The following is a 25,967-nucleotide window of genomic DNA, read 5'->3' as shown; positions in this document are numbered from 1 at the left end:
TCAAAAAGAAAGAGTTCAAATAACCACAGTCAAGGGCTTGGCACTACAAAGGAAAGAAAATTTTGGAATATGATTTTCCAAAAGGCAAAAGATAAAGGCTTACAACAAAGAATAATGAATCTCAAAAGAATTGAATATAATCCTTGGGGGCTAAGAAAATTAATCTTTAGTGAAATGAAAGTTTTTCTGACATTCCTATTAAAGGATCTGAACTGAGCAAAAACTTTAAAATGCAAGCACAGGAGTCAGGAGGAATCCAGAAAGTTAAATTCATTTGCCCAATTACAAGGGGCTATGTAATAATGAAATACTGTGGGGTAGAAGAAACAAGCATACTTTTGGAACCCCAATATCTTACAAGAGAGTCAAATAAGGAAAACACAAGGCTTGGATAGAGGATAGTTGAAAACCCTCCATGATCTAACAAAGAAACCAATAGAAGTCAGGTTGAGACAACCTGAGGATAACTGAAACCCATATCCCACAAGCTGAATTGTTGCAGAGGGCCCTTAATACTACAGAATTTTTCATTTGAATGGTCTTAAATGAGGAAAGAAAAAAAAAAGGAAAAAAGGAGTTACTAGTGGATAAAAGAATCATTATTATATATGATTTCTCATAATTAAGGTATATACAAAAACATACAATAATAAATAGGATTGGAGAAGTAGACAGCACTCTTATCTGAATCAGAGTAAGGCTGGTTGGATTCATATACTATACTATCCATATACATACCCACAAACACTCCTACACAAAACACACATACATAAACATTTATATATGCATACACACAATTTGGTATAGAAATGCATTAAGCTTAAAAGGAAAATAGGGACAAAGGAAGAATGAGATTTAATGAAGGTAGAACAGGGGCAAGAATATTGACAGTCAAAAGAAATTTCAGCTTTTGAAAATATATGAAAAAAGAGTTATTAAAAGGAAAGAAATTGAAATATAAGAACCAGTGGTCAGAGTATGGGTGAAGGGAAAGAAGAAAGGGTAGAGGTAGGGAAGCAGATTGTAAATTACTCCAATTAGAAATTACTAATGTCAATCACACTCCTCTGTCCCTACCCCATAAAATGGGGAGGATGGCAAAGATTTGTAATAAAGTATAAGAAAATATAATAAAGGAAAATTCACAATTAAAAACACAAAAAGGCTGTTGTGAGTTGAATTCAGTAATAAAGTGGAAAGGGATAGCAAAATGAATTATAAAGTAGGATTCAACAATATGTGGTTTACAAGAAACATACTTTGAATAGATATTCACAAAGAATTCAAATGAGGAATTTAGCCTGCTCATATGAATTCAGAAAAGATGGGGTAGCAGTCACAACTCTGACAAAGCAACAAAGTAAAAATACCCATGCCTCTGATTCTGGGTTTCTTTCTCTTTAAAATGACAGCATAAGACTAAAAGGGATGATCTCTATTGGTCAACTTTAACATTTTATATTCAATTAAATTCAACAAACATTAAAGGCTCAAATGTTAGGCACTGGGAATAAAAAGACAAAAATATAGCTTCTGTCATCATGGAGATTATATTTGACTAAAGGGAAATATTTTAAGATTTCTAGGTGTTCTATGAATTCTTAGGTCTGTGAATTTTGTGAGTTATTAAAAACCCTATTTAGTTGGCATATACAAGATTCACTTATTTCCCAACAAGCGTCATCATCTATAGAATTTCAAAGACAAGAGAATTCAGTGGAAATATAGTTTATGCCTAAGACATTAGTATAGACTTGGATAGAAGATAGCTATGAAGTTTTTCATGCTAACAGACAACCAAGAAGGAAAAACACACTGTTCCTCCAGTAATTAGTACTTTCATTCTAAAGTTCCATTATTTAGTTCCATTTAGTTCCATTATTACTTTTCCTTTGTGCCTTCCATAACCCTGTGAAGTAGGATTTTGTAGTTTCTATGAATTTTATATTTTTTATTCTTCTGGGGGCAATGCAGTGGAGGGTAGATATGGGAGAAGAGTCTAATCAAATCATACTTCAAAAACTTTAATAGCACAAGAATATGTGATTTCACAAGTGTGGGAACTGCCCTCATTTAAAAATATATTTTATTCATTTGTTTTTCCAAATACATGCAACAGCAGTTTTTACCAATCATTTTTTGCAGGGTTTTCAGTTTCACAATTTTTCTCCCTCCTTTCCCCCTTTCCCCTGACAGAAAGCAGACTGCATTAATAACCATGCTAAACATAGATCCATATTGATCATGTTGGGAGAGAAGGATCAGATCCAGACAGAAGACAACTTTTAAAAATTTAAGATGATAAGCTTTGGTCTTCATTTAAACTCCACAGTTCCTTTTCTGAATATGGATGGTATTTTCCATCATAAGTCTTAAAACTGTCTTTGATTATTGTACTGCTGAAATGAACAAGTCCATCATGATTATCAGCCCATGTTGGTGTTAGTGTGTATAATGTTTTCTGGTTCTGCTCATTTCACACAGCTTCTATTCATACAAGTCTTTTCAGGCTTTGTCCATAATTCCAAATTGCTCTCCAGAAAGGTTGGATCAGTTCACCACTCCACCAACAATGCATTGAGGTCCCAGTTGGGAACTTCCTTCATAATGCAGACTGCAAATCTATTACTTAGGTGAGGGTCTTAGTGAAACAGACTTGTCAAAAAAAAATTGTCACTTTCCAGTTAGCTTTGAATAAAAGCTATGATAGGTATATGAATAGTACTAGACCCCTTGAAGAATTTTCAACTAATTTTAGAACATGTGCTCTACTGGCCATAAGCCCTTAAGAACCTAGGTCATCTCTGCCTAAAGGCTCTGCCAAATAAGTTGGCTTATGTAGAAAATACTTTTCCAATCTTAAACTTAAACTTTTAAGTATCAAAACTCATAGAAAAGAATCAAGGAATATTAGAGCTAGAAGGAGGAAGTGTCAGAGTTCAGTGGAATGAGCATAGTTAGAGGAACTGGGTTCAAATACTTTCACTGATATTTGTTAGCTATGTAACCTTACAAGTCAAGTCATTTACCCTCCCTAGAATTCAATTTCCTGATCTGTAAATGAGGATATTCGACAACATGGCTTATTGAGGTCTTTTCCAAATCTGAATCTTTATAACTCTATAACCTTAGAATCAAAGAATGTTAGAATTGTATGGATTCTAAGAGATAACTAAGTCCAAATACCTTATTTTTGTGACAAGGTCAAATAGGTCAAAGATATATCCAAGGTGACACTTACTTAATCATTATTGCATTTCCATAGAGCTTTAAGATTCACAAAATATTTTCATTGTAATTCTCCTTTGAGGGATATTATGCAAATATCATTATCCCCATATTTAGATGAGGAACAAACTCAGAGTAAAAGAAACTTGCTATTGTAAGTCTGAACCTAGATTTGAACCAAGGGCCTTGCTCCAGAGTCAGCACATCTTTCTTTACATTATTTTTTCAATTTCCAGTTAAAATGAGCAAAACCTGCCAATAAAATTCTCCCAACCTCAGGAATATGCAAGAATGTGCAATGTCCTTCTAGGTTAGAGGGCCACAAATCTACACACAGCTAAACCTATTCTATTAGTTTCCATATGTCATGCTTAAACATGAGAGTCAGGCAACTACAAGACAGGATTAATAGGGAATTTTGAACAGTTTGAGAGATCAGAGGTAGGAGAAAGTTTTTACATATAACATTTATATCTGAAATTGGTGTACTGAAAATCCATAAAAATTACAAATGTGTGTTTTAGTTTTAAATAGAGACAGGGAATATGGTGAAAAGGGTACTAGGCTTTGGAATCAGAGGGACTGGGTTTGAGGCTGGCTCTTGCATTCATTTTTTCATTTATTGATCAGCTGTATGATCATGGGCAAGTCACTTAACCTCACCAGATTTTATTTTCCGTATCTGTAAAATGAAAGTTACACTTATCATACTTTCTACTTAGGGTTCTTGTAAAGAATGATTCACAGATCTTAAAGCTCTATAGAAATGTTGGTTATCAATATGTTCTAGTACAATCCCTTCACTTTACAGATAAGGAAACTAAAGTTACTTTTTTAAAGTTCTAATATGTATGTTTTTTTAAGATTCTGTAATTCACTTTGATAATGTGATTCGGGCTTGTACCTTACTGAATTAAAAGACTAAAGGACTAGAACAGAAACCTGAGATGGTGGGTGAGAGGAGCAGAAGTAGGAGATACAGGTTTTCTATCGAATTGAAGAGAAGAGGGGAGGTGTTTCTCCCAGATGTTTTGTTCAGAAAGAGGTACATAAAAATGCAGAAAACACAATATGATTCTGCGATCTCTCTGAAATTAAACCTTGAGGAAAAGAAAGCTACCGAATATTGCAAATGTTTGCTGGCTCCACTCTTTAGAATCATAGAGTCAAAGAGTTAATCTCGTCCTTTTTTTTATACCCTCCCTGGTAAGCAGTCATCCATTACTTACCTCTGAGTGAGTAATTCACTACACACTGAGGAAATTCATTTCACCTACCTTGTTTCCATAGTTAATATTATTCCTCAATTCTATTTAGATAGCTTTCATCCTTGGTTTGTCAAGAGGACATGGGTGCAAGACACTTGAGAAGAATGAGATGAAGCAGGAAGCTTATATAAGTACAACTTCAAAGCACTAAATCTTTGAATTCAAAAACAGCATTTTCATTCTATGGGCAGTCCAGACTTTTTGCTGCAATTTCTGAAACCACCAAAGGAAGTTGATTTGAAGAAGCATGGTTCATTGTAAAGTTCACCAATCCAAATGTTGGCTGCATGACCTTGTATGAACTATTTGACTTCTTTGGACCTTAGTTTCTATATCTATAAAATGGGTACAATAATATTTGCTCTACCTATTTCACAGGTCTTGTGATTTTTAAAGTACTACATAAATACCAGATATTGTACTTCCACTAAAGTGCTATCATTCAATTAGAAAGTAACATTACACAGGGTGGCTAGGTGGCTTAGTGAATAGAGCACTGGCCTTGGAGTCAGGAGCACCTGGGTTCAAATCTGACCTCAGACACTTAATAATTACCTATCCATGTGCCCTTGGGCAAGCCACTTAACCCCATTGCCTTGAAAAAATCTTTAAAAAAAAGAAAGTAACATTACAGGAAAATACTGAGTAAATTCCATCTTGGAAGGGCAGGACCAAGATGGTGGAATAAAGGCAGGGACTTGCCCAAGTTCTCCTCCAAACTACTCCAAATACCTTTAAATAATGACTCTAAACAAATTCTAGAGTGTCATAACCCACAAAAAGACTGAATGAAACAATTTTCTAACTCAAGGCAACTTGGAAGATCAGCAGAAAGGTCTGCTGCCCCAGGGTGAGAAAAGAGCACAGAGCAGCAGGGGTTTGGGTAGGAACAGGAAGCAAGGGAACTGGGTCAGTAGCTGTGATGGCAGTTTCCAGACCTCCCAGCCCAGAGATTGCCAAGGACAACTTGGAAGGAAGGTCAGCAGGAAAAGTCAACCAGGTGAGAGTGGAGTTCAGTTCAGCACAGGGTTGCAATGCAGACCAGACCACAGCAGACCAGGAGCCATTTAATCAGCAGAGGCAGCTGCTTCTAGAGTTCTCAGGCCACAGATAGTAAAGGGGTCAGAAGGAGATTACAGGGGTCACTTTGCCATCACTGAGGCAGGACTCTGTTGCTTTGCCTATATTCAGATCTGAGTCACAGACCTAGTTACAGTCAGAACGAGGAGATTCACTAACTCAACAGACCTGCTGCTGCAGGAGAGTGGGGGACTCTTCTCACAGTTCCAGGGTAGAGAGAAGTACTTGTGGTTACTCACAGATCAGAGCACAGGCAGGAGAACAGTACAAACTTCTTAGATCATAAGACCTTGGAAGAATTGAAAACTTGCAAAATCCAAGAAATATCTCTCTGAAAACAGCTGCAACCCCCCCCCCAAAAAAAAGGACAGTGTACCCTCCACCCTACCTTAGCAAAGAGTTAAAATCAAGTCATAAGCTGGGGAAATGAGCAATCAAAAGAAGAAAAAAAGTCTGAACATAGATAGTTACTGTGGTAATAAAGAAGATCAAAATACATGCCCAGAAGAAGATAACACAAAGTTTCTACACCCAAAGCCTCCAAGAAAAATATGAATTGGTCTCAAAAAGGATTTTGAAAATCAAAGTAAGGGAGGTAGAAAAAAAATTGGAAATATAAATGAAAGTGATCTGAGAAAATCATGAAAACAGAGTCAGCAACTTAGTAAAGAAGACACAAAAAATACTGAAAAAATAACATCTTAAAAACCAGACTGGTCCAAATGAAAAAAGAAGTCTTAAAAAGTCAGAAGGGGAAAAATGTCTTAAAAAGAAGAATTGGACAAATGAAAAAGGAGATACAAAAGTTCACTGAAGAAAATAATTCCTGGGGCAGCTAGGTTGCACAGTGGATAGAGCACTGGCCCTAGAGTCAGGAGTCCCTGAGTTCAAATCCAGCCTCAGACACTTAATAATTACCTAGCTATGTGGCCTTGGGCAAGCCACTTAACCCCCATTGCCTAGCAAAAACCCAAAATAATGATAATAATAATAATAATAATAATAATAATTCCTTAAAATATAGAATAGAACAAAGGGAAGCTGATGACTTTGTGAGAAATCAAGAAACAATAAAACCAAAAGAATGAAAAACTAGAAGAAAATGTGAAATATACCCTTAGAAAAACAACTCACCTGGAAAATAGATCCAGGAGAAATAATTTAAAATTACTTGAAAGGCATGATTAAAAAAAGAGCCTCTACAACATCTTTCAAGAAATTATCAAGGAAAACTGTCCTGATATTCTAGAAGCAGAGGGTAAAATAGAAATAGAAAGAATCCACTGATCACTTCCTGAATGAAATCCCAAAATGAAAACTGCCTGGATTATTATAGCCAAATTTCAGAGCTCCCAGGTCAAGAAGAAAATATTTCAAGCAGCCAGAAAGAAACTATTCAATTATCATGGAGTCACAGTCAGGATGACACAAGATTTAGCAGCTTCTACATTAAGGGGTCATAGGACTTGGAATTTGATATTCCAGAAAGCAAAAGAGCTTGGAATACAATCAAGCATCAACTGCCCCCAGGGTGGCTAGGTGGCGCAATGGATAGAGCACTGGCCCTGGAGTCAGGAGTACCTGAGTTCAAATCTCACCTCAGACACTTAATAATTACCTAGCTGTGTGGCCTTAGGCAAGCCACTTAACTCCATTTGTCTTGCAAAAACCAAAAAAAAAAAAAAAAATCGACTACCTAGCAAAAATATACTTCGCGGAAAAGATAGACATTCAATGACATTGGGGATATTCAAACTTTCCAGATGAAAAGAGAAAAAGTGGATAGAAAATTTGATCTTCAAATATGAGACTCATTTGAAGCATTAAAAAGGTAAACAGGAAAGGCAAATCTTAAGGGACTTCATTTTAAACTGTTAATATACTGCATAGGAAGATGAAACTGATAGCTAATATGAACTTTCTGATTTATTAAGGCAGTTAGAAGGAAACATATACAGACAAGGCACAGGTGGGAGTTGAATATGAAGGAATACTATTTTTAAAAGATGGAATTAAGGATAAAAGAGGAATGTACTGAGAGAAAGGAAAATGGGGAGTAGAATGGGGCACATTCACATAAAAAGGTAAGAAAAAGTTTTTGTAGAAGAGTGGGAAAGAGGGGAGTTGAGGGGGGGTGAGTCTTACTCTCCTTGTATTTGGCTCAGAGAGGGAATAACATACACATTTAATTGGATATGGAAATCTATCTTAGAGGAAAGTAGGAGGGGAAGAAGATAGGAGAAATGGGAGGGGAGATGATAGAATGGAGGGAAGATTGTAGAGGGGGTAGTCAGATGCAAAACACGTTTGAGGAGGGGCAAGGTAAAAGGAGAGGGAATAGAATAATAAATAGGGGAATAAATAGGAAGAATAGGATGGAGGGAAATACAGTTTACCTGGTAAAAAATACTGAAATACATCTCTCTGATATAGATCTCATTTCTCAAACACAGAGAAATGAGTCAAATTTAGTTAAGAGTCATTCCTCAATTGATAAATGATCAGATATGAAGTTTTCAGATGATGTTATCAATGCTATCTATAGCCATATTAAAAATTTGTGTCCTGACTCACTATTGATTAGAGAAATACAAATTAGAATAATTCTCAGGTACTATTTCATAGCTATTAGATTGGTTAATAGGACAAAAAAGAGAAAATGACAAATGTCAGAGGGGATGTAGGGAAAATGAGACATTAATGCACTGCTGGAGGAGTTATGAAATGATTGAACCACTCTGTAGAGCTATTTGGAACTATGCCCAAGAGGCTATAAAACCATACCTTACCCTTTTTGACCTAACAATGTTACTACCAGGTCTATATTCCAGAAGAAATGAAGGAAAAGGACCTGTATATATGAATAGCAACTCTTTTCTGGTGGGAATAAACTGGAAATTGAGGGTATGCCCACCAGATGAGGAATGGCTGAACAAATTGTGGTGTGTGATTATGATGAAATATTATTCTGCTACAAGAAATGATGAACAGTAAAACCAGGGAAGACTTACATGAGCAGAAGCAATGAGAAATATATTATGTACAAAGTAACAGCAAAATTGTAGAATAATCAGCTGTGAAGGACTTAACTTTTCTTAGCAATTCTGTGACCCCAGACAATTGTGAAGGATTTATGATAAAAAAAAATGTTATCCATTGCTAAAGACAGAGCTGATGCTGTCTAAATACTGATTAAAGCATACTTTTCTAAAATTTATTTTTCTTGAGGTTTCTTTTTTTTGGGGGGGTGCTATGTTTACTTTCACAACATGATTGTTATGGAAATGTTTTGCATGACTACTTTTTGATTTTCATTTTTTTCCTTTTTGATATTTTATGGGGTAAATGATTTAAAAGATAATAACAATAGTGTTAAAACAACTACACTACCTTTCCACTGCTATCTCACAGACCCACAGACAACCTGGATTTTTTTGTCTTTTTGCACATTTCACCTTCTTAAAAAGCCATACTTAGGTTAACATGCCCATTTCAACAGTTTTTTCACACTAATAGCAATTAAGTGTGGAAGGTAGGACAAAATCTAGTTCAAATGGAAGAGGGATTAATTATAATAATAATAATAATAATAATAATAATGCAATTCATTATCAAGTTACTAAGAAAGGAAAGCAGAGGCTACCCCAGGCAGCCCTAGCTCCAAAGGTCTCACCATTGCATTACCAAGAATTCATTATGCTGGTGACTGATGACTACATATTTTTAATCTATATCAAATAACTTGCTTTCTCAATGAAGGTGAGTGGGATGGGAAGAAGGGAGAGAGAATTAGGGACTCCAAGTTTTACAAATGAATGTTAAAACTTGTTTTTACATATAACTGGAGAGAAATAAAATAAAATAAAATTGAAAAATATGACTAAAATAATTATTCCTAAGATAGTTGCATCAAGTGTAAGAATGAATGGCAAATACTTTATAAACTTTTATTGTTGTTATTGTTTTGTTAATACTAACTAACATTTATATAGTGCTTTAAACTTTGTAAAGTTCTGTACATGTTATTTCATTTGATCCTCAAAACCCCATGAGGTGGATAAAGAAAACAACACTGAGATAACTGTTAAATCATTTACCCAGGATCATATAAAAAGTGAGTGTATGAGGTGGGATTTGAACTCAATTCATCCTGAATCCTGTCCTCACATTCCTACCCACTGCACCACCCAACACTGTAGAATACCTTCATATAAAAAGTAGCAAAATGATGAAATTGAACTTACTGAACCTGAAGGTCCCTTCCAGATATAATACTTGAGTTTGAGTCCTAGAAGGTTCAGCCAGCTGGAGAATCAAGGTTATGAATTGAAACAACTAAGAGGGCCTCCTCAGAGAAGAATCTGGGTTTGAAGCCAAGTTCTGACAAAGAGCAGGCATAGGAACTCTTAGGTAATGGAAAGCTCTGGCTTAAATTCAGCAGACCTGGTTTTCAATTCTGACTCTTATCCTAGCTGGGCCAGTTGTTTACATTTTATGACCTTTAATTTACTCAACCATTAAATAAATGTACATTTATACTTTATACTTCTGACCCTAAGTTTCCTCATTTGTAAAATGAAGATGATAATACTTATAATTACCTACCTCATAGCACTGTTTTGAGGAAATAAATCTATAAACCTTAAGGGACTAGAAGTGTGAGCTATTATCATGTGTCTATCAACTACCACTTTGTTAAGTCCTTAGAGGGTACTAGGCTGTAAATATAAGCGCTGGGAGTGAAAAGAAAGGCAAAATACAAAAATATTCTCTTTCCTCATGCCACTTGTATACTATTTGGGAGAAGACATACAAATAAATATGAGCATACCACAGGGGTGTATATATACAGAGTAAAAGCAAGAAAGCCTTAGAGAGGAAAACTCAAGTCATTAGGGAAACTAGGAAAAGGCTACTGAGGAAAGTGGTGGTGCTTGAGATTAGTCTTGAAGGAAGTCAAAGAAATCAAAGGTGGGGTAAAGAAAATATCAGGCACCAGGGCAAAGGTATTGAGGTGGGAGATAGAATATACAAGAACAATCTGGAGGCCAGTATTCCTGGATGATAGAGTAAGAATGGAAAGGTAAGAAGAGTCCAGATTATGAAGCTCTTTAAAGCCCCAAAAGGATTTATTTGATCCTGGAAATAGTAGGATACTATTAGAGTAACTGAAGAAAGGTCATGACATATATACACCTTTATATTGGTAAGATGAATTTGACAACTGAGGATGGACTGGAGTAGGAGAGACTTGAGACAGGAAGGTCAATTGCAATAGTACAGATGTGAGATGACAAGCACCCTGCATCAAGGTATGGCAGAGAGAAGGGCGTGTGTGTGTGTGTGTGTGTGTGTGTGTGTGTGTGATGTTACAAAGGTAAAACTGTCAGGCCAATGACAAGGAATTGGGTATAGAAAAATGAAAAAAGTGAAGAGTCATGGAAGATAGGTAGTGAGCCTGGGTAACTAGGTGATTCCCTCCACATGAATAGAAAAGTTCAGAAAAGAAAAGGTTTTTATAGGGAAAGATGAGTTCATTTTTGAACATACTAAGATGGCTATTAGAGACTCATTTAGAGATGTGAAACTAGAGATCAGGAGAAAAGTTAAGACTAGATAAATTGATTGAATTATCAACATAAAGGTGATAAGAGAATCCAAGGATAAGATCACTGATAAGATCACTAAGGAAGAATCTAGATAATGAAAAGAGGAAAGAACCCAGGAAAGAACTTTGGGTGACATTCATAGTTAGCAGGCATGAATTGGATGAAAGAGGACTAAGATGTTAGAATGAGGAGAAAGCAGTGTCAAAGAAATCTAGAGAGAAAAGACTATTAAGGGAAAAGACTTAAGTGATGAAGACTGTTCAGAGGTCAAGAATGATAAGATTTGAGAAAAGACCAAGTTTGGCATGTGTGAAATCATTGATGACTTTGGAGAGAGCAATTTAATTTGAATATTAAACTTAGAAGTCAAATTGTAGAGTTTGGAATAGAGTAAGGAAAGGAAGTTAAGGCACCATTTATAATTAGATTTCTCAGGGACTTTAGCCATGAAAGGGGAGAGAGAGAGAGAGAGAGAGAGAGAGAGAGAGAGAGAGAGAGAGAGAGAGAGAGAGAGAGAGAGAGATAATATGTATGTATGGATCAAATGAAGATTTTTTTTAAACAATAGGGGAGACATAAGAATGTTTGTAAGTAGCAGGGAAGTAGACAGCAGGGATGTTTAAGGGAGAAATCATCTACTGGAGAAAGTGGGATGGAGTGAAATCAATGGTGTTGGCAAAAAAAAAAGCTAGCTACCTTGGTAAGGAGAAGGAGAACCTCTTCATTTGAGACAGGTTATAGAAGGGGAAGACATCTGAGTAATGTGACATAAAGAAGAAGGGAGAGAAGGAGCTCTTAGTGAATGGCTTTACTTTTTTTGGTAAAGTAAGAGGCAAGGCACTCTACTAAAATGGTGGGGGGAGGGATACCATAGGAGGTCAAAGGGATAAAAAGATTTGGAAAAATAATTTTGCTAAGTGGGATAGTGGCTCAATTAGTGATGTATAAAAGGGTTGCCTTGCTGCAGTGAGGGCTCAGCTGAGATCATGTAACAAATTCATAGTGGACCCAGTCAGTACAATTTAAAGACTTTCTGCATTTCCTTTCTACAGCACATGAATAGAAATGAAGGCAGTGCTTGGGAGTGATCCAAGGTGGGAATTGGCAAAATATGACTGGTGATATGATTAGGGCAAGGGATTCTAGTATTAGAGAGGAGTGTGGAGTTGAACTGTCTCATCAAGAAATCAAGATAGGGAATGACTTATGATAGGACTCAGGGAGGGAGGAATACTAAGCATGAAGAACAGGCTTTATAAGGTAGAGGGGAGAAAAGGAATAATAAAAGATTGTGATCAAATGAAGGAATCTCAGAGTTTCTAAACCTGGACATGGGTGCATGATCATTTACACTATCTCTGTGTGTAAATGAGGAGTAGGTTATGGGAAATGAACAAGCTGAGTAGCTGGGAAATTCGGAGGTTTTTGTATGGTTTTAGTTTCCTAGTGTGAGGGGCAAGAAGTTATTGGTTATATCCCTGCTGGTCCCTCATTGAAATCTGTGACATCTTAACAGAGCATCAAGATTATATCCCTATCCCCTCACCACCTTCTACCAAATCAAGATCATTTTCTATATCACTCTGCCTTTTGGTAACCAGTATCTTGTTCCTGATTTCATGGATGGGGAAATTGAGGGCACTAAGCATCATCGATGAAACAATGAGAATTAAAAAATAAGTTGTAGATTTCAGATGTTCAAAGTAGAAGTTTGGGAGTCTCTCCCTACTTCCTTTCCACCTTTGTGAATTCTCCTCCTCAGATGTGCTTTGGTTCTCATAGAAGGGGTATAATTCTCCTAAACCTGTTGCCTCCCATTCTGTAAGAAACTTCATTTCCTTTTCTCATTGTCTTCTCCTAAGAAATTGAATCCTTGTCAGGGAATACTCAGATTTCTATTCTGGAATCTTTATTTTTAGCATAGTATCTGATATATATTATAAGTATTTAATAAATAACTTCTCATCTCTATCTTTGTAACCTGTGTATCTCTGTCTCACTCATTACCACCCTCCCTATCTCCATCCACCCATAATAAATAGAACTACACCCTATGTGACCTATCTTGTTTTATTTTTGTATTTTCTGCACTTTTTTTACAAGAGCATTAAGTTGCAATTAAAAGCATTTTATGTTGAATGTCACCAGAATTGTGTCTGAAAAGTTCTTGCAACATATTTTGGCTTGCCTTTAACATTTCTATTAAGAGTGCTCTTGCTTGTTTTTGTTTTGAAAAATGGCAGACACCTGCATTATTTTTCAGAACTGACATGTTCATTGACCTCCTCAGATTTCAAGTGTTGATATATGTACAACAGGTGGTGATCTGAGTTCCATGGCTTAAACCAGCCATTCAGTTTTTTCTTTGGCTTTAGTCCCAGTGGGCAATTTGGAGCTTACCACTGAAGAACACAAACATAAAACTTTGGGAAACTTTGGAATTTTCAGGGAGTTAAGGTCAATCATCAGACTTTAGAGTGGCTAATTGCCAGCACATTCTGAAGGTGTGGAATTGGCTTCTAGTTTGGAAGGAAGATAATTGGTTTCCTGCTTTGTTGGGAATGCAGAAGTCACCCACAGAGAATGTAGTCTTTACTCTCCTTCTGGTGAAAGTTAATTTAGTAGTAGTGAGAATGATGTGTCTAGGCTCTGCTGGAGAAGTAGAATTATCACTCCTTCATATTTCCCCTTTCCTTTGAAGGGGATGGGGGTGGGGGAGCAGTACTAGTCATTCTTACTCACTCTCTTGGCTCCTTCCCTCTGGCTTCCTTTCAAATCAGCCTTGGAAAAGTAATGAGAAGGGAATAGGCCCAGGCCCCTCCTCCCAAGACCAGACAGCTCATCATAACCTCCCCCAGACAAAAATAGCAACCCTTTGACCAGAAAGATCTAGGTCTTAGTTTCTGTATCTAACCTGAGAAACTGGGCTTTTTTGTTTTGTTTTGTTTTTAGTTTTTGTATTTTGTATTTTCTGCACTTGTTTACAAGAGCATGAAGTTGCAATTAAAAGCATTTTAGGTTGAATGGCACCAGAATTGTGACATTGGGGTTAAGTGGCTTGCCCAAGTGGCAATGGGGTTAAGTGGCTTGCCCAAGGCCACACAGCTAGGTAATTAGTAAGTGTCTGAGGTGGGATTTGAACTCAGGTAGTCCTGACTCCAGGGCTGGTGCTCTATCCACTGTGCCACCTAGCTGCCCCAAAGCTGTTTTTTTTTAAATGAATCAATGATTATCTCTCTAACTCAAGCCCAAAGTTAAAGAATTTCTCAGGTGTAACATTTATACATTATGATTGTAAACTCTCTCCCCGGGGTGCTTCTCAACTATTGTCTCTCTTTACCACCATTTGTGAACAAACACATGTAAATTAGCAATGTAAGAGTTTGCCATGTTTATCATACTTAGAAGACAGAAGTAAACAGAGAAATTACATAAACTCTAAGGAAATGGAGATTTGGAAAACATGCTCTCCCAGAAAGGAGAAAGGGGATAAGAAATCCCCTGCTCTGCTCTCAGCAGCCTACAAGTTTCCAGGAAACAGACTTTGCATTGTTTTTTGCATGATTCAATCATGCAACCCCTATCCTAGAATCCATCTCTGAGGATCTCATGTCTGGTGATTTCCTGACACAGTTCTCTAAGGGAATCTCTAAGGCAGCCCTTCCATGTTTACCCTGGAACTTGCATTCTTGATATTTGGCTACACATCAGCTCCCAAATCCTACCTTTCCCACAGTTTCAGATGCCCCACCCCCCAACCTCCCTTAGGAGAAGAAAGGTTAGATTATCAAAGTCTGATTCTATCGACTAGGGCCAGGGTATACTCCTTGGGGTCTAGAAGGAGAATGCTGAGGGATTCCCTATCTCCTTAAGAACTCCAAGGAGTGCTATGTGCCATCCTGCTAAAATAGTCTTCTGTATTTCCTTTTGATCCTTACAGGGCTAAAGAAAATTCTTCCAAATTGAGAAACCGTTATGGGACAGACCTGTGGCAGTACTTTCAGCACCCAGTTCAGGAGTTCCAGCTGTGGAAGGCATTGACCCAGAGACTCCTGTCTATCACTGACAGCCTCCCAGATCTCCCATCGATTCATACCTTTTTGCCACAGATTGAGGTAAATAGGATGGTGTCATGAAAGGAAAGCTACTCTAGATTCCTTTAGTTTGCATTGAAAGGAAATATCCATGGGGTAGCTCACTGAGAGTGGCAAATAAGCAACTTTCACTCCTAATCAATAAAGTGCTCCTTGCTATCATTTTAGATATGGTCCTAAAAGGTCTGAGTCTGAATGATTTATGGAGCACAAAGACCCATAGAAAGCTAAGTGGTACAGTGGAATCCCATCTCGGACTCTTATAGCTATGTGGACCCAGGTAAAGTTCTTAACCTTTGATTCAATTTTGGGATAATAAAAAACATCTTCTTCCCAATTGTTATGAGAACCTAAACAAGACAATATTCGTAAATCACAGTGTTTGGCACATAGTACTTAATAAGTCCTTATTTATTTTCTTCCACCTCACCCAAAATAGAGGTTATATTAGATGACTTCTAAAGACTTTTCTAGTGTTTCAATTGTATAATTCTGTGATCTTCCTCATCTCAAAATAGTAGCATTTGCATTACCCACCTCAGAGTTGTTTAAACTGTAACAGTGACAATATCTGTTAAAATCTATATATTTATTTAGGTGATATAATTAATTAGAGCAATTATTGACTATGAATTTAATCACTTATATATATCATATATAATTATACATAATATACAATCACAATAATATAGGCTTGAGATTGGGCTAATAATTTCCTTTCTCTAAGCCCCAGTTTCACCAACTGTAAAAGAAGGGGATTTAGACTAAATGGTCTCTAAAGTCCCCTCCAACTTTATCATGATTCTGTGATGTCTCTCTCTTTTGATAACCAGTTGCCCACTTTGGAAAAGGAGATATCTGTAGCCCCACTTCACAGAGTATTTTTGAGCTTATTTGAGATAAAATGCACTTAAAGTGCTTTGCAAATTTTAAACTTTTTATAAATATGCATCATTTATGATGATGAGGATAATCTTTAAAATCTCTTCCAGCTCTCATATTCTATCATTCTAAGGTCCCTCCTAGCTCTGACATTCTATGTGCTTTTTCATCAAGTAAGAGATGATATTAATAAAATGTTACCTTGAAGTAATGACTAAATCTTTAAGGAAAAGAATTTTCATTAATGTAGATTTTTAGTTAAGAGAATAATCATTTGTTTTATACACACACACACACACACACACACACAGTTTGTTAGTTGGATAAAGCTCTTCCCTCACCCTTGGGGTAAATATATGTTCTAAAGTCAAAATTCAGACAACAGCTGAATGTATCAATTCTTTGCTGAGAGCACCTTGTTGATCTAAGAGTATTAAAAGATCATAGAATTAGAACCCAAAGGTTGAGCTAGTCCCAATGAAGGATTGCACCTAAGAGCAGGCAACAGGGAAGAAGCATGGAAGAGAATAGATGAGGGGGGAAATGCATTTATTTAATTCCTACTCTGTACCAAGCATCATAATAAGTGCTTTTTACAAATATTATCTTATTTGGTTCTCCTAAAGACACTGGGAGGTAAGTGCTATTATCCCTATTTTATAGTTGAAAAGGCAGACAGAGATTAGTAAATACCTAGGGCTAAATTTGAACTTAGGTCTTCTTGACTTGAAGTCCATCACTCTATGTTTTTTCCTCCACTTAGTTGCCTAATAGAGAGACAAACTTCTATATGTCATTATTTTCCCCTAGATTATACTCTGGGAGGAAATTTAATTTAATTTAGTTTCAACAATTAGGTTATATGCTGTCAGTTCAGCTGCACTAGAATAGTTTTAGCTCTTCGATTCCACAGTTTTATTCAGTACCTCTGGTATACAGAGAATACACATTTCTCTGTGCTGGAAGAGATACCTACTAACCAATTAAATTTAATTGGGATAAGTCTTTGACTTTATGCAACTTTCAGTCTGGAAAGGGACTATGATATTGAGGTAACCATAAATAAGAGAGATGCAAAGTAGGAACATGATTAGAAATGTGAGAGAAAGGAGAATTGTGCCTGGAAAAGAAGGAGAAAGCTTTGATATGAATGAAACATTTGAACTGGAGTTTAAAGAATATGTAAGCAATCATCATAAGGAGTAGGGAGAAGTTCAATGTCCCAGGTTTATGTAACTGTGCATAAAGGCAATGATTGGGAAATACAGAGGAGGATAAAAGCAATGCTGAATTTGGGGGCAGAAGACTTGACCAGAAATAAATAGAAATTTCCCAGATCATATGGTTTTTGAAGTTCCGTGGGTGATGATGGCTGAACCTGGCCCCATGCCTAACAGTTAAACTTAATTGGCATCCCTCTTTCCTCTTGATTGGTACATTTTCTGTGTTGCAGAATTCCAGTCCCAAATTTCACCTCCTCCACAAAACATTCCTTGATTACACTAATTTCCTCTGTCTTTGGTTCCCTAGAGTCACAAATACTCCTTTGATATCTGACCATGATGTGCAGGTGACCCTGGGTTATTAACTGTGCCAGTGAACTGTGAACCCTGGTTAATTCTGCCCAGGAGGACTAAATAAGATAATATTTGTAAAAAATACTTATTATGGTGCATAGTACACAGTAGGCATTAAATAAGGAAGGCTTTGAATATTATCAGAACAAGCAATCAACAATCATTAAATTCCCACTATTTATCAAGAAGTGCTAGGAACAGGAGAGTCCTGTATCTATTGCACAAGAAGCAACCAAGAGAAACCGTTTCCTAACATATGTTGGGTTCTCTTTCTGTGTTGGTGGAAGAAGTGATCAAACAGATGAAATCTTAGAGGCAGCCAAGTGTTGCAATGGAGACAGTACTGGGATTGGAGTCAAGAAAACCTACATCAAATCTTCCTCAGATATTTTCTTGCTGTATGACCCTGAGCAAGTCACTTAATCTGTTTACCTCAGGTTCCTCATTTGTAAGATGAAAATAACAACAGTACCATTCTCACAGGATTGTTGTAAAGATGCAATGAGATTATATTTATAAACCCACTTAACACCTGTAGATTTATAGAAATATTCCTTCTCCCTCTCTTTTGAAATTCTTTTTTACAGCATCAGAAAGGAGGGACAGGGGGATGAGGTAAGCATTTATAGAGACCCTAGTCCAAACGAGGTACTGTGCAAAATACCTTACAAATACTTGAGTCCTGACTTTGCCACTCAGTACCTATAGGATCTTGAATTGTTAAGTACATAGAATGGGTCCAGCCCTGTTTTAAGCACTGAGGATATAATTACAAAGAGTTTGGGGGAAGTTTACATTCTAATACAGGAGATAAACATATTTATAAGTGACTAAACACAAAGAGAGAATAAAGAGTTAAATCTTAGATAGTAATAGGGTGCAGGCAACTATGTCAGAAGATCAGGGAGAAGGGGATACTTGAATCTTAAAAGAAGAGATGGTTTTCTTGAGCAGAAGTGAGAAGGGAATACATTCCCCACATGGACGATAACCAGTATGAAGTCAAAATTTCAGGAAATGTATTATATACAAGGAAAAGATAGAAAGCTAGTTTGACTCAAATGCAAATTAAACCTCAAAGACTGATGATGGATTTTTCCAAGTTAACAGAGGAATTTATTGAATAGATGAACCACCTGGTCAAATCTACACTAAAGGAATATACTTTGGCAATAGTTACATGTAAAATGGACTGGAGGGGAGAGACTTGAGGGAAGGAAGTCAAATAGGAGGCACTTTCAATAATTTGGGTAGGATAAAACGACTGCTTGAACATGGTAGCTGTGTGAGCAGAGAAAGGACCAGATGTAAAAGATCTTTTGGAAGGATAGTGCCAAGATTAAAAACTTGTTATACTGGAATAATGATGGTATCTTTAGGGAAGTTTGGAAGACAGAAACATCTCAGTAGGAAGATAATGAATTATGTTTTGGATGTGTTGAGTTTGAGTTGTCTCTGGAATGACTGTTTGAAATGTTCAAAAGGTCATTGTTGATGTTAGATTGAAACTCAGGGGAAACAGTATTCTGAATAGATATGATAATTAAAACCAGGAAAGCTAATGATGTTATGAAGAAAGAGTATAGTATGAGAAGGGAAGGAGACTTAAGACAGAACTTTGTGGAACACCACATGATATGGATGATCCAACAAAGGAGACTGAGGAATGACCAGACAGCAGCAGAAAAACCAGGAGAGAGTTTTGAAAAACCAGAGAAGAAACAGAACACAGGAGTGTACTACAGCAAATAGATTAAGATGTATTAGAATTGAGAAAAGACCATCAGATTTGGTGATGAAAAAGTCACAAAGACCCTCTGGATCTTAGGTTTTCATCTGTAAATTGAGGGGTTTAGGTTAGATGATTTCTAAGATCTCATTTATGTCTATTTAGTTCATTATACTATGATCTAGGATTTGAGTAGCCCAATTTAGTTCTTTCAAAGAATCAGTTTCTTTTAGTATTTGTGGAGAAACTGATAATATCTCATGCTGTTCAAAGTGGTCTTCTTAAGCAGTGGTGGCCACAAGAATTCACTACCTCATTATAACTTCCTTTACTCTCAACCTAGTTTTGCTCAAAGGGAAAGAACTGTGAAGTCCACAGAAAAAGTGCTTTGAGAATTCAGAAAAAGAGGCATTCCAATGGAATGGATCATGAAGTAGTTAAAGATGGCTCTGTGGAAGATGGAGGCTGAAACTGGCTAGGAAGACATATTCAATGTGAAAGTGGAAGACATCTGTAACCTCCGTTAGGTCCACTTGCTGAATATGATATCAATCACTGCCCCTGCCTTCATGACAGCCTTTAGAAAGCAAGCATTTCACAAACATCTCTTCCAGTCAGTTTCCATTGGTTTTTGCTACTAACCCAAGACTTAATGACATTTAGGTTGGTAGAGAGAGTTCTAGGCTGAGAGTCAGAAGACCTAGTAGGTTTAAATCTTGTCTCAAACATTGCTAACTCTGTTACCTTTTTCTGATAATCTAACTTTTTCTCTTAGTTCTGGTTTCCTTGTCTTTAGAAAAGACAAAATACCTGTAATACCTTTCACCTAGGGCTGTTTTATGAAACTCATATGAAATAACACTATAGTTCTTTGCAAACGTCAAGTGCTATGTAAATGTCAGCTATACTTTTTATTAGAATAGAATAATCATTTTATTAGTTATATAAGACTGTACACACTACTGGAAGAACGGAGATTATATACCTGGAGGGCTGAAGTTGACTTAGAAGGTTAGGAGAAGAAAGGCATTCTTCTTGCATCTTGCTTTGAGGTATGATACATATAGTTCCAGATACCCTTCTGAGAGAAACCTGAAAAAAGAAAGAGGAAAAAGACAAAGAAGCAGACAGGTAGAGCAGTGGTGTCAAACTCAAACCACATACCTCTGTATATTCACTTAAAATCTCTTATTAGCATTGTCTATGTTCTATTGTGTTTTTAATTTTTTATTAAATATTTCAAATAATATTTTAATCTGCTTCAGACTTCACTATGGAATATAAGGTCTATAGGTCTTATGGGAGCCAAGCTTTTGATAGCTATAAAGTAGAAGATGTAGTGTCTCAACAGATCTCTGATTTTCAGGTTTTCTTGCTAGAGACTTCAGGGAATTTCCCTTTGGGTGAGACTGGGGCCTTCCTTTCTTTTAAGTGAACTGAGCTATCTCACTCCCAGGGGAAAGCTCATCCACCCAAAATAGAGTCATACTCTTCTTCACTAATAAAGAATCTTTTGCCAATGATCCAGGCTTGAACTCAGAGTTACAACAGGATGGTGCATCTTTAAAGGATCCTGCTATATTTAGGACAGAAAAACAACCCCAAACTCTAAAAAAATAAAGAGAGAGAGAAAGCGGCTTGGATGACAACTGATCTCCAAGAAATATGCATACTATATAAATCTCATATGAAAAATTCAACTTCCTCTTATTATACCAAACTTCAGTTTCTGTGTCAGCTCTCTATGATTCTGGAAGCTTATACTAACAGATTCCTCCATGACCTGAATAATTGTGAACGGTTTTCTTTTCTGAATTCGCTAATGATTGATCAGAGATTTGTTCTTTAGGCAGCATTGACTGAAAGTTCACGCCTAAAGGAACAACTGATCATGTTAAAACTGAAGAAGGATTTGCTGATCAGCATCTTTGGTGAGGAAAGGGCACAGTGTTTTTTGGAAGAAGTGGCCAATACTATCAAGGAGAGAGACCTGCTGCATAATAATCTCCTGCAAAGAAAAAGCAAATTGCAGGTAAGTAGTATTATCTCCCACTGAGGACTCAGTTGCAGTTCAATGATAAGTATCCTTGGTGCAAACTCAAGGATACAATGAGCCAAGATGTCAGTAAAACTCAGAATTCAATAAAAACATAAAGATCATCTACTCCAAACCCCTATCTATAATATACTTTCTTAAGAGTATCATTTCTTAAGTATCTGACAGGCCTCATCTCTACTACTTCTCTAATGTCCTTTTGGCTCTAAATGACTTTTACTTAGAATACTCTCCCTCCTCTCTGTCTCCTGGCTTCCTTCATGTCCTAGCTAAACTTCTACAGAAAGCCTTTCCCAATTCTAGTGCTCTCTCTCAGTTGATGATTTTCACTTTATCTTGTAGCAGGTTTGCATGTTGTCTCTCACATCACATGTTACTTCCTTGAGAGGTAGACCTTTTGTCTTTATATTGATGACAATTAACACAATCCTTCACTCATAGTGGGAGCTTAATAAATGTTTAATGGCTAGTTATTATTGTGAGCTTCCAGTGACAAAGCAGTTTATTCTAAAGCCTGCCCATTTCTTTTGTCAGGTACCTACTAGGTACCTGTTCTAGGCACTAGGGATACAGGGATTAAAGGGGAAAAAACATAGTCCCAACCTTCAAAGAGCTGATATAATTCAAAAAGAAAACAACATATTCAGAAATAAGTATAAAACATGAAAGAGAACCCCACAGAATAAAAAGGCTTTCTTTCCCCCATGACTATACTTTAATTATTTGAGGAAGTTGTGCCCTTCCTTATTTGTATTGGACATATCATGAATCTTCTTGAAGAGAATAGATGAAGAAATGGCTTGATTTTCATGGTATGTGTCACTGTCTCTTTAGGGTGCAATAACTCAGCACAATGACTTTGATACTGCATTTGAAATACTGCAGAAGAGGTTAGCAGATCTCCACATCAGAACAGAAGCAGAGAAGGCATTTCAGCAAGACCTTCCTAGCAAGCAGGCCCAACTCCAGCACTTGCAGGTAAGTGGGATAATGTAGGTATGTCTCTGCCAAGGATCCAGCAGCAGTAAATGACTGTTAGTCTGAATGAAAGGATTCAGATCATCCATCAAACTATGGTTAATCCCTTCTTTACCCACCTGAATGAATGGTTTTATTTAACTGATGACTGTTGTCATCCAGTTTTTGGATCTTGAAAGCGGCTCAGTGGGGATCTAGTCTAATCTATACTCAAAAGGAATTTCCATCATCTAGACTTTGCTGAAGACCTCAAAGGTATGGGGAACCCATCCCCTCCAAGGAACCCATTCTGTTTTGGGATAAGCTCTGATAATTGAGAAGTTTTTTTCCTGACATCAATTGTTCCCAGCCCTCTTCAGTCATCAGAGAAGTCAGATTCACCTTCTACTTAATGTCTTTCAAATACTTGAATATGGCTACCATATTACCCTTAAGTCTTTTCTTCTTTGTCCACTAAGGTTTCTTTAAGAAAAAAAGAAAAGAAAAAAACTATTTTGGGAGAAATGCAAAACTTTTGTTTTAGAGAGAGAGAGACCTCTCTCCCCTCTAGGGGAGAAAATTCCCTCCACCCAAGCACATTAGCAACTGTCTTATTTAGCCATAAGAGAACTTGGATCTCTCAGAGAGTATGGTTTGATCAGACTCATACAACTAGTATTCATCAGAGCTAAGAGAAGAAACCCAGATTTTCCTAATTCAAAAACTTATCCATTTGTCCATGATACCTTTCTTTGGATCACAAAAATGATAATTATTAAGACAAACAACAACATTCATTTTGTTTCTGTTCCTTCTTTTTACTCCACTGGATAATATCTACTTTTGAAATCCCAAAAACAAAAGTACATTTCAAGTATGTTAAGTTCTCCTAATAAGGAAGGGCCATGACCTTCATTTTAAATAAATTGAAAATGAATTAAAAGCATGTCAGAACAGGCCCAACCCAACCATTGTTAATTTAGAAGACATTTTCTGGCTGAAGAATGAAGGCTGTGCCATAATTAAGGTTATTACTATTGGTATTGAGTTCAGAAACGAGTAGTAGATTTTACATGGAAAATAAGTTGTTATATTCCATGTAAAAAGTAAACATAAAGTATTTGTGGGTTTTCTCCATTACTTAATGTTATAGATTTGATTTTTCACCAAATATTACCCCAAGCATATTTCTGGAAACTCAATTATTCCTCAAGCTGTCACTTATTCTTTGAGGATGTTTTTAGATGTTTCTAGATTATAGGTCAAAAAAATCTAACCTATACAGAGGACAACACCTAAATACAATTCACCTTTACACCTTCCCCCAAAAGTAACTATCCAGTCTCTGGATATTTCAACTACTGGAGAATTAAAGACTTCTACTAATTACCTTAGGAGGCATACCACTCCACTTTAGATGGCTCTTATTGTTGAAGAGTTTTCCTGAATTAATATTTTCCTCCCTGTAACCCTCTCATTGGTTCTAGTTCTACCCTCTAGAAACAGAATAAAGTCAATCCTTCATATTAGTCCTTCAAATACTTAATGTTCTCTTCCTATCTAACATTCTCCAGTTCCTTCAGCTGATTCTCTATAATAGGATGGCTAGCATGATGGGCCTGGAGTTAGGGGGGTCTAACTCTAACCTACTAGTTCACTAGTGTGATATGACTCAGTTTCTCTAATTATAAAATAAAAATAATAATAATCCCTACCTCCCAGGGTTATAAGGATTGATTGAGATATTTGTAAAGTTCCCAATAGAGTCTGACACATAATAGGTACTTTAAAAATACTTGTTTCCTTCCTTTCTTCTCATCATGCTGGTCTGGACACACTTTAGTTTATCAATCTTTCTTAATATGTGATAGCTACAACTGGACATAGTACTGCAGGTTTGGATTGACCATGTTAGAGTGTCGAGTCCGGAGGAGGGAACCCAGGCCGACATCAATATGATGCATAAGCTGGTTTGTTTATTGATCACAGGATACATACTTTTATATTCTACATTTACGTAACCAATTACATAAGCATTTTAGCAAGCATTTTTTTCACATGCATATCCTTGTGCATGTCTTAGGTGATTGTTTTGAGAACCAAACAGTGTTTTGATAAACAGAATGCAGATTGTTTTGAGAACCAAACAGTGATTTGATAAACAAAGTGCAGAAGGTAATTATTTCAGAATGTGCTATCTATCTGAGCCTGGGAATACACCTTGTTAGCTCAGACATGCAGCTACTCCCTTATCTAAGCTCTGAAGTACATCTTGCTGGTTAAAGCACATAACTATTTCTGTGTTAACCCTTCATAGCTCTTAGCCTGGAATACATATGACACAACATCTCCCCCTTTTTGTTTAAAGGCCTGGGAGAGCATGTTTTCTAGAGATCTCTGACAACACAAAAGTATGCATGGTCCAAACAACAAGAATATAACAAGTATTAAGCAAATTACAATTATAGGTTTAACAATTGCCAAAAGCCAAGCAGGTAATCCTAAAGATTTTAACCAATCCTTAAAGAAATCTTCATGTACAGTTATTTTATCAAGATTTTCTTGTAGCCTTTTAATTTTAGCATAGACTGAAGCACTATTATCTGAAATATTAACGCAACACATGCCTTCAAATTCCTCACAACCTTGATTAGGTAATAAAAGCAAGAAATCTATTGCAGCTCTATTTTGTAGTGTAGCTCTGTACATCCATAATTATATCCATTAAAGCCATGGACGTAATGTCAGCCTGAGCTTTTGCCCAACATGCAAGTTTTTTCATGGTATTATAATTAATAGATGCCATTACCCCTGGTGTGAAAAAGGATGTGGCTACTGTTTCTGATACTGATAGAAATTTAACATTATTATTACAGTTGGAAGCCAGGGGAATGTTCCTTGTTTTCCTAGGGCTTCTGGAGAAATTAAGGTATGGTGTGGACACTAGTGCTAATTGGCCTAGGTAACAAGGTCCTCCTATAGGATGCCATGGGATAGAGCTGTATGCCTTATCTTCACATATCAAGAATACTCCAGGGGGTAATGACTTCGCTCCCTCAATTTGTACTTCAAGGAGCCCCTGTTCTGTTTTTGATAAATTCCAATGATGAAAATGCCCTGATACATTAGTGAATTGTTCCCACTTAGGGGAATCTCAAGGCATGTTTTCTTTAAAATACTCTAAACCTCCAAATATAAAAACTCCTGTAGCATTATAAAGTTGTGGGGAGTTCACAAGACTACAATGTGGGAGATGAGTGATATTCTCTTTTATTCCAGGGAGAATGCTCCACAAGAGCTTTATATCCTGTGGTTCCTGTGTAGTTGGTTTATTTAAAGCCTTTAATATAGCTCTTAATCTACAACTATTTTTCAGGGATGGCCAGGTATAATTTTGCTGCTTATCACACATACATGCACAAGAACTATACTGCTGAAAACTCCTACATATTTCCTTTAACTGTCCATAGTACCCTTTCAGTCTCTG

At 36.6% G+C, this 25,967-nt stretch overlaps 1 protein-coding gene across 4 annotated transcripts in view; it reads left to right on the top strand.

Annotated features, from left to right (window-relative positions):
• SYNE3 (spectrin repeat containing nuclear envelope family member 3) overlaps positions 1–25,967 on the top strand; it is a 205,250-nt gene that overhangs the window by 108,053 nt on the left and 71,230 nt on the right. For all 4 annotated transcript variants that reach the window (XM_074213018.1, XM_074213016.1, XM_074213017.1 and 1 more), the window contains 3 exons: positions 15,126–15,300; positions 21,317–21,499; positions 22,358–22,501. In XM_074213018.1, the coding sequence (XP_074069119.1) occupies positions 15,126–15,300; positions 21,317–21,499; positions 22,358–22,501 (502 nt within the window). The remainder of the gene's footprint in view (positions 1–15,125; positions 15,301–21,316; positions 21,500–22,357; positions 22,502–25,967) is intronic.

Source organism: Macrotis lagotis, chromosome 1, assembly GCF_037893015.1.
Source record: "Macrotis lagotis isolate mMagLag1 chromosome 1, bilby.v1.9.chrom.fasta, whole genome shotgun sequence".
NCBI lineage: Eukaryota > Metazoa > Chordata > Mammalia > Peramelemorphia > Peramelidae > Macrotis > Macrotis lagotis.
The sequence above is the reverse complement of the archived record's forward strand: the minus strand, read 5'-3'. Positions and strand labels throughout refer to the sequence as shown.